General features: G+C 56.9%; 1 protein-coding gene across 1 annotated transcript in view; it reads right to left on the bottom strand.

Moving 5' to 3' along the window:
• The window catches only part of SLIT3 (slit guidance ligand 3), a 563,294-nt gene that overhangs the window by 15,262 nt on the left and 538,966 nt on the right, over nucleotides 1–9,066 (bottom strand). The window contains exons 28-31 of the mRNA XM_011356694.2: nucleotides 8,424–8,563; nucleotides 5,411–5,504; nucleotides 2,410–2,547; nucleotides 628–917 (exon numbers count right to left, since the gene is read on the bottom strand). Coding sequence (XP_011354996.1) covers nucleotides 628–917; nucleotides 2,410–2,547; nucleotides 5,411–5,504; nucleotides 8,424–8,563 — 662 coding nt within the window. The remainder of the gene's footprint in view (nucleotides 1–627; nucleotides 918–2,409; nucleotides 2,548–5,410; nucleotides 5,505–8,423; nucleotides 8,564–9,066) is intronic.

Raw genomic sequence — 9,066 nt, 5'->3', positions numbered from 1 at the left:
GCCACCCCAGAATAGCATTTAGATCTCCCAGAAATGCATTTTGGAATGAATGAGCTCAGGTCCACAGATAAAGAACCCGAAAGAAGTTAGCTGGAAAAGCACTTGGTTCATACTAAAGAGTTTAAACGCCCTGCTTGTTTGTGCCTCCGGGCCTTTGCACGTGCTGACCTCTCAGGTCAGACTGCACTGCCGCTTCATCCTGCCCTGCCAGCCCCTCGCCCTCTACCCTCCTCCAAGCAAACTCCTGCTCATCCTTCAGACCTCGGCTTAGCTATCACCGCCACTGGGTAGCTTTCTCTGACTCTTCCCAGCAGCCTGGGAACACCGTTCCAGCTCCCACCACACCCAGGGCTGTCACTGTCCCTTGTCATCCTGCTCTAGGCAATGGACCTCGCCTGTCTTGTCCACTATCGAATTCCCATTGTCCAGCACAGTGCCTGGCACGTAGTAGAGTGAATATTTCCTAGAGAAATGAATGGCTGAGGCTTGAAGTAGAGCCTACTGTTAGCTGTGAGGCTGGTCAGGGGCTGTCTCTGGGGACCCCCTGGACAGAGCTGGGCCAGAGCCCCCAAGCTGAGGGCTGTCCCTGATGGTGCTGGGGGGAGGTGCACCCCAGCTGTTCTGGACGGTCAGAGCTTGGGGCACATGGGGCTCTTCCAGGGCGGGGCGGGCGCACCTGTAGGGAGATATTGGCCTGGGGCCGGACCTTGGCGGAGGCCAGTTCCACGTAGGAGTCCTTGCCCACAAAGTTGACGGTGATGAGCTTCTCGCACCTTGGGCCGGCGAAGCCCGGGGGGCAGCGGCAGGTGGGCTCCTGCTGCACCTCGATGCACTGGGCCCCGTTCTGGCACTCGAACTGGTCGCAGGGGCTGGTCTGCAGCAGGACCATGGGCGGCGGGTGCTCGCAGAGGAGCCCGCTGGGAGGGGCGAGAGAAGCAGGGAGTGGAGACAGTCGGTCATTCTGGCCAGACGGCCCCTTGCAGAGGGGTGGCGCGACATGGGCACGGGCACTAGCTCCGGCCCTGCCTCCGGCTGCGGCAACTCTTCTTCCTTCCTGAAGTCTCAGTTTCCCCATTTTAAAAATAATGGAGTTGGACCAGGGTTCAGGTCCACAAATTTCAGTGACATCAGAATCACCCAGGATGAATTTGTTGCAAGTGCAGATTCTTATCCATCCACGGATGAATGAATAAATGAAATCCGGTGTGTACGTACGGTGGGATATCGCTCAGCCTTAAAAAGGAAGGACACCCCGACACGTGCTACAACGCGGATGCACTTTGAGGACATTATGCTGAGAGAGAGAAACCAGCCACAAAAAGACAAATATAATGTGATTCCACTCATACGAGGTCCCTAGAGTGGTGGTGCCAGGGGCCGGGGGAGGGGAGGACAGGTGTCCGTATTTACTGGGCAGTTTCAGTTCTGCAGGCTGCAAGTGGGGTGGCTGCCTGACGGTGTGAATGTCACTCAAGAATGGTGAAGATGGTACATTACATGTATATTTTACCACAACTCAAAAGCGTTAGAAAAAGTGCAGATTCCCAGCCCCTTCGCCCCACCTCCAAATTCCAATTTAGGAGGTTGGGGGCGAGGCTCAGGCGCCTGTATTTCCAGGAGCCTCTGATGCAGGCAGCCTGGACCAGGCTTTGGAACCACCGGCCTGGAGAACTCCGGGTTCCTTCCAGGCTCACCTTCTCAGGGTCTACGACCGAGGCTCATTAGCAGAGCTGGATTTACGCCATCCAAAGAGTTCTGATGCACACGGAACTGTCCCCCAGTCTGACCCCCTTTAAGTATGGTCCCTGTCCCCCCCAATCACCCCCATGCCCTTCCCTTCCAGTCAGGGTGGGACCTAGAGCCGGGACCCAGGCCTCGCCTTCCGCTAACCCCACAGACATCTCCTGACTACCTGGCCAGCCCTCCCATCTCCCCCTTCTCTTCTGGCATCACTGATCCTGGTGACCGACCCAAACCCTTCCATTCACCTCCATGTCTCCTATTGGGTGCCATATTGTTTTTGTTCAGTAGCCAACAAAGAATATTCCTGCCGGCACGGCCATGTGGCTGCCCCCGCCCTGCAAGCTGGGCTCCGAGATGGTGGCACCTTCCAGCCACCGAGATGGAATCGTGCCCAAGCGTGACATGACGTGAGCTGGAGCTCAAGTCCGACTTCCACGCGGAGCTGACCTGGGTAGGTCTTCCCTCCACCTACAACGTGGGTCACAATGCCTGCTCTGGGGCTTGGAAGGGTTGAGGAGGTGTGGGGAACAAAGGGGCTTTGGAGACGCAGGGCTGGGGCCACCCCGGCCTGGGCCTCCACCCTGGCCACTTTAGCCTGCCAGTCGCCAGCCCACACTCCTTGCTGTCGGGCCCAGGCTGGCTCCCTCTTGGGCACCCCCACTGTACCTGAAGCCCTGGGGGCAGATGCATGTGTAGCCATTGACCGCATCCACGCACTGGGCCCCGTGACGGCACTTGTGGGCCACACAGTCATCGTTGTCCACCTCGCAGAGCTTCCCACTGTAGCCAGGGAGACATTCGCACCTGGAACACAGCAAAGCGAGCCTGTTCCACAGGCCTGTCCAGCCTCCCGGTGGCCTCTCCTCCTGCCTCTATCTCCCTGGGTTCCTAAGGTGACGATGATGGCAACGAAGATGACACTTTGCACACCCTTTGATTTTGTTCATTTTCCCCCTGAGATGCAGGCTGGAGTAAGAAGGGCGAACCCCTTGCTCCTCACAAATGTCTCATGCGCCCCAGGGGACTGGATGGGAGCTACTACCCTAACCTAGGTCCTGCAGATCGACCTGCCCCTTCCCAGGGCAGCAGCTGTCACCAGCTGGCCCAGGTGAACGCCACTGGAGAGAGGTACTGCGGTGGAAACTTGGCCTGAAACATGCACGTCTGGGCTCCCTGCCCGGGGTGACACTGCCGAAGTCCCAGCAAGAAACAGACCTGAAGGCGCAATTACGGGCACATACAAACACAAACGCTTCCGGCCTCTTCTGCCTCCTGCAGGGCCTGGAGCCTGCACACCTCTCTGGGCCCACCAGCTGAATTCTGCTGGGCAGAGTCATAACCACCACAGCCCGCCCGAGTCAGAGGAAGAGGGTGCTGCAGGCGGCCGGGGTGGAGAGAAAGCAAGACTTCAGGACACTTATGGGACAAAGAAGCCTAACGGGGGCAGCGTCAGGACGAAGGGATGATCCTCCCTCCTCTCGCTCCTTCCTTTAGGAGTGGATGGAAGTGGCTGGAATCACAAGGGGATCCTGGCATCGTCGAGGGTGGCAGAGCCCGGTACGGGCTGCGGATTCATGGCTAGGTGAGGCTCTCAGGGTACAAGTTCTGGAACCTGAGGATTTACTGGCCTGCATTCAAAAACGGCAATCCGCTAAGACCTGACCTGTTCGCCTTTACTTACTTCACTGGCAAAACGGAAATATGCGACCTCCTGCTGCACGGGAGGGCGCACGCTTTCACCTGGTGGCTCCCATTCCCCAGCCTGTTAAAGAAACAGACCGGGAGTGCCCGTGGGGCGTGTGCCTGCCCAGTCTGCTGCAGCCCCACCTCTCGGCCTGGCCTGGCCGGCCTCTGTTTGTGGCTCCTGATTCTAAGAAGTGTCTGCAGAGCAACTCAAGCTGTAGAACCTTCTCCAAGGCAACAATAGCTCCTCAATACTTTAAGGGAAAGTCCAGCCCTTTAAGCTTGGAGTTCAAGGCTACTGATGAGGTCTTTATGAAGAGCTGGGGAAGCTGTGCTCACTTGCAGACCGGGCAGTGGAGGGCTGGAGGCAAGTGCGTCTACGTCCTTCTTTTCGAAGCCACGGTACTCTCCGTGCCTGCGCTTCCCAAACCCGGATGAGCATGTATGACCCCCAGGGACCTTGTTCAAGTGCAGCTTCTGATTCAGAGGGGGCCTGGGAATTAGCATTCCAAACAAGGTTTCATGTAGTGCTCATGCTGCTAGTTCACGGGCTTCATTTCCGTTAGCAAGAATCTACATGGTTCTTCATCTGCTAAAGAGGAGCCTCTGGTGCTATAACCTGCATTTTCTGTTGTTCTCAAATGTTTTGCCTTTATCTTTTTTCTAAAGGGTAAGGCTTATAAAATTTTCACGTGTATTTGACTTACTGATTCTGGACAAGGGGGAGGTAATCAGATAACAGCTTTGGTTCCAAGACATCAGGCATCTCCCGATTCTGCTAAGGAATCAGCAGGCCTGGACTGACTCGGCCCCACCCTCTCCGAGTACCTGCGCCCAGCCCCAAGCAGAAAGCGGATGACAGATTCCGCGTCCCAGGAGCGAGTGGTAAATGAGGTAATGCACAGTTCACGCAGAGAGTCAGTTCTCAGCGGATGGTGGTCACAGTGATCTTTGTTTTCGTCATCATTGTTTTCGGTGCTTGTGGGCGTTATTATTATCGTTTCGGAGTCTGTGCAGCACGGTCACACAGAGCTGTCTGTCCTGTGGAGACCTCGTGGGAATGGCAGATGAGGATAAACATCTTCAAACCTGGGCAAAGGTTGTACTGACTGCACATCTCTCGTGAATGTCCCAGAATGTGAGTTGTTATGGAGAGGGGAGGGAGATAAAATTACAAAATGCTGCCTTGGGAGAAGGGATTTTTGATTGAAATGCATTTTAATAATAATAATAATAATAATAATAATAATAATAATAATAATAATATCCACATTATCGTGCTGGCCTGTAGATCTCCTCAAGCTTCTAGGAGACGTTGCGCCTAAATGTATTACCTCAAGGTTTGAATGCTGGACTGTTTCTTTTCTGTATTGTCCTAGAACTCAAGGGGCCTTGGTTACGGTGGAGTGAGGTTTCGAGGGACAAGTACCAGGGCAGCTGAGCTCTGGAGCTGCTTATGTCTCTGGCCTCGACTCCCCAGCGCCCCAGGCCCAGATCTGCACCCTAGACCTGCACCCCAGACCACTTCTGCCCAGTCTCCATGCCCGCCATGCTCCTTCGAGCCAGCCGGAGTGTGCCGGCCTCCTCTCCACCTGTGACTGGCATCCTACTCACTCTCCAGAGCGCACGTGCCCAGTGGCCATCACCGCCCTTGCTGGGCGCCCCCACAGCGCTTTGCTCGCCAGTCTGGCCTCCTCTGCTTTGTGGGCGTCTCTTCCCTCCTCTCTGCCTCTGACATCCGTTAAAGAGCAGCCCTGACCTAGAGCCGAATCCTGAGGTGGGAAAGGCAGGTGGGGGGGTCTCGGGAGGCATCCCTCACCTCACTCGCACTCAGGTAACTCGACTGCCCGAGCCCACCTGGCACGTCTCTGGGGGTTGGGGGCAGATGAGGCAGGTCTGAGAGCGCCCCAGAGCCTCCGCCTCAGACCCAGACTGCTGGCGAGTGCCCAGGACCCAGCGCCGGGGGCATGAAGCCAGGCCTTACCTGAATCCTTTGTCCAGAGAGACGCACTTGGCCTCGTGCTGACAGAGGTTCATCTCAGGCACGCAGTGGTCGACCACCTCGTCGCACAGCTCACCTGGCGGGCAGGGCAGAGAACTGAGGCTCAGGAGGCCACGGACATCAGTAGCCCCGCGTTTGCTCTCTTGGCGTACCCTTTCCCCCTGCACCTCTGCCTCGGTTTCCCCAGCAGTGACCATGGGAAGATCCCAGGACCTCTCCTGGGCACGGTCACGGCACCATAGTTTGGCTGTGTTACTTGATCATCCAGAGGCTGCTGTGGCTGAAACCACAGGGTGTCAGACCCTGACCTTGGACTATGCTTGTTTGTTTTTTCATTCCACACCTGTTTATCGAGCACCTCCTGTGTGGTAGGCACCGAACCAGGCGCTGAGGACACAACAGTGACCCGGTCCTGTCTCCCCTCACAATAGCTTAGTGGGGGAGATCTACGAATAAGCAGGCAGTTACAACACAGAGATGTAAGCGGATGACAGGGGTGGAGTCGGGGAAGCCTGGGGGCTTCCTGGAGGCGGGGCGTGGCTTAGGAGCACAGCCCGCCCCTTATAGGTAAGTAAGCCCCTTGGCTTTTCTCAGAGAAGACACTATGAAGGGCGTTTGAAGTCCTCGTCTCTGGATACGTTCCCTTCGAAGTTCACAGTGGCACAAAAGGCCTAAGGGGTCACACAGTCCCCAGGGGTGGCCCCTGCACCTCAGCCCCGCAGAGCTCACATCCCCTGAAGATGCGTTTTGGGAGGGTGGGGGATGAGATTGGAGGTCGGGGCTGAGTCAGTGGCAGATGCGCCGCTGAGCTTGGGGTGTCCTCAAATTTTACTCGGTCATGCCAGCTGGAGAGTGGTCTCAGAGAGGAAAAGGGGACGCGGACGTGCTCTCGGGGCAGGGGTGGGGTGGGGACCAGGGGCAGGAGAAGGCCCCTGCGGCTCCCAGGGAACAGGGCGGGGGAGTCAGTGAATGACAGACACAGCTCCCGAGTCTGCTGTCCACCATGGTGGGGCAAGCCGATCCCTAGCCTGTCCTGCCAGCCTCTTGGGACCACAGAGGGCACTGTGTTCCTCTAAACCTCTGAAGTGGACAAGTGTCTGCGTCAGACTTGGGATGTTTCCTGGGACTTCCCACTCTCAGGAACAAAGTGCAATAAATCGGAAGAGCACCCTGGTCAACCGCAGACACGGGTGGTACCCACTGGGGCAGGAAGCCACCTCGTGTCTCCTCAGCCCCCTCCCACTGCCCATGTGCCCACCACAAATTTAGTTCAAACCCTCTTCTGCCTATTTTGAGCCTATTTTGAGCCTCCCCCCCGCCTTTCTCTCTCTTTCTAACTGCTGGCGTGTTTACCATCTCCCTCCTGGCACTGAGCAGAATCTTCTGGACCAATGACTTAACTCTGCATAGTGATTCCTCTCAGACTTAGGTAGTAGAGGTCCCAGAGCCCTCGCGGGCTGAGGGCAAACCTTAGATTTCCTTGCACCTCTAGCAGCTCATTCAGTGCTCTGCATACAGCAGGTGCACAGTAAGTGTTGCCTGTCGCTAATCCTGCTCGCCTACAATGGTGCTCTCGGGAGACGGGCGATGCCACGAGGGAGGTGGCCTCTCAGCAGGTCTCCCTTCACTTTCTCCCGGCACAAAGGCTTCTCTGGGACTGCAGGAGGCCTGGGCCTGAGCGGAGCGGGTGGTTTTTCTCAGCTGACCTTGACACACTCCGGCAGTCCCAAGAGGGTGCTGGGCGGGGCGCCTGGCTATGGGGCCGGAGGTCTGCATGAAGGCACAGGACCGTGGGGTCAGTGGGGCCGCTGGGCTTCCCTCTCTGCAGGTCTCAGGGCTGCTTCCCCTCCTCTTCCATGCTTCCCACCTCCCGCCTCATTCCTGACACCCAAGCCAGGCTGCGGTTGGCTGGGGCCTGCGTCCCTGGGCTGCACGGGCCTCGCTTCATCCTGGCCTGAAGCCAGTATTTCCTGAAATATGTTTCTTGCAGCACAGAACGTCTGCACTGGTAACGGGGTTCTCAGGTGGCTCTGGGGGAGCTCTGAGATCGGCGGGTCTGGGAGCTGCTGGGTGAAACAATGGTAAACGGCTTTCTTTAACGCAGGAATTGTTAAGAACTTCTAACAAGCTAATTTGCATCATGGAACTCCAGGAAGAGGACTGTTGTTATATACGGTGCTTCCCAAACTTTTTGGCTCTGAGGAGCCCGTTTCTCAAAGAACTCATGGAACTTATGGAATTCCAGTTCGGGACAGGCCGCTTTAGGTTGATCCTATAACTGAGTAGGCTGCGTTTGCACAACTTGGTCCCATTTTGCTTCACGATCTAATGGGTTAAGGGTCTTTAGGGGCTGTTAAGACAGGAATCGAAGGTGTTGTTTTTGGGGGGTGGGGTGGAGTGAAGATCCTGAGGAAAACCCTCCTGTGGGAGCTTCCATCATTCTCCACTGTTCCTTCTGAGGGCTCCCACGAGCCCTGGGCTTGTAGGTGGCATGTTCTCATTCTACCGAACGCCTCTCTCTCTACTTGATGATGAGCTTCCTATGAGAAGGAACTCTGTCTTGCTCGTTTCGTATCCCCAGCCCCCTAGCAGAGTGTCTGAAAAAATGTAGATTTCCAGAGAAGGTTGACTGGACCCCGAATAACGCATAAATACAATGCATGCGCCTCTCTGCCATCCTCAAACGCCACTGGGTCTCCAGGGGCCCAAGGGAGGAGATGGCCGTTAGTTAACTAAGTGACAGGGAGCTGAAAGGAACCTGGGACTGTCAAAGCAGGAAGGAGCTGGTGATCTGCAGGGCGGGAGAGGGGCGGACGAGCAAAGAGACGGGCCTTTGGGAAGCCCCTCATGGGGTTTTGGGGGTTTGAGCCTCTGTCCACGGGGGGAGGGAGGAGGGGGCCCTGGAAAAAGCTAAGAAATGGCTTTCTCTGGTACGTGACACCCCTGCCCCGCCACCCGCACACATCAGTCCCGCTCGGGCGTCAGGGGGCCTTACCTGTGTAGTTGGGTGGGCAGACGCACACGTAGTTGTTGATGCCGTCTACACAGGTGGCGTTGTTCTCACAGTCATTGTCCTCACAGTCGTCTGGGTTGATCTCACACCGCTGCCCCTCGAAGCCCAGAGGACAGGAGCAGCTTTGGGGACGTGTGGGGTGGGCAGGAGGGAGCCAGGGGTCAGGGAAGGGGGTGGATTGAGTGGCAGAAGAGAAGGTTGGGTAGATATAATTAGTGAGGTTTCTCTCCGGATGGAGGTCCAGGGCCCCCCTGTGACACACACGGCCTTGGGGTCCTGAGCAGGAAGCCCCTCAGGAGCGGCACAGGTCATCTCACCTAGCCCCGCCCCCCGTCTCCAGGCAATGCTCAGCTCCCTGGCCCTGGGTGGCTGCCTCGCCCCTGGGGACCATTCCCAGCAGCAGTGCCTCCTTCGCCACACCCCCAGCTGGCAGCGGTCCCCTGGGTGCAGCTTAGACTCCCCGGCTGCGTCCTCTGGCTCGTCTGCGGGTAGTCTCTTTTGTAGACAAAGAAACAGCTTAACAAACATCCCGCTTTGAGTGACCTTCCTCTCCAGGGCAGCCTTTCTGTCTTGAGCAGGGCACGGTGGCCAAGGTCAGGCTCTGCCAGACCTGGGAATGAACTTC

The sequence above is a fragment of the Pteropus vampyrus genome, unplaced genomic scaffold (assembly GCF_000151845.1).
Source record: "Pteropus vampyrus isolate Shadow unplaced genomic scaffold, Pvam_2.0 Scaffold30, whole genome shotgun sequence".
Taxonomy (NCBI): Eukaryota; Metazoa; Chordata; class Mammalia; order Chiroptera; family Pteropodidae; genus Pteropus; species Pteropus vampyrus.
The sequence above is the reverse complement of the archived record's forward strand: the minus strand, read 5'-3'. Positions and strand labels throughout refer to the sequence as shown.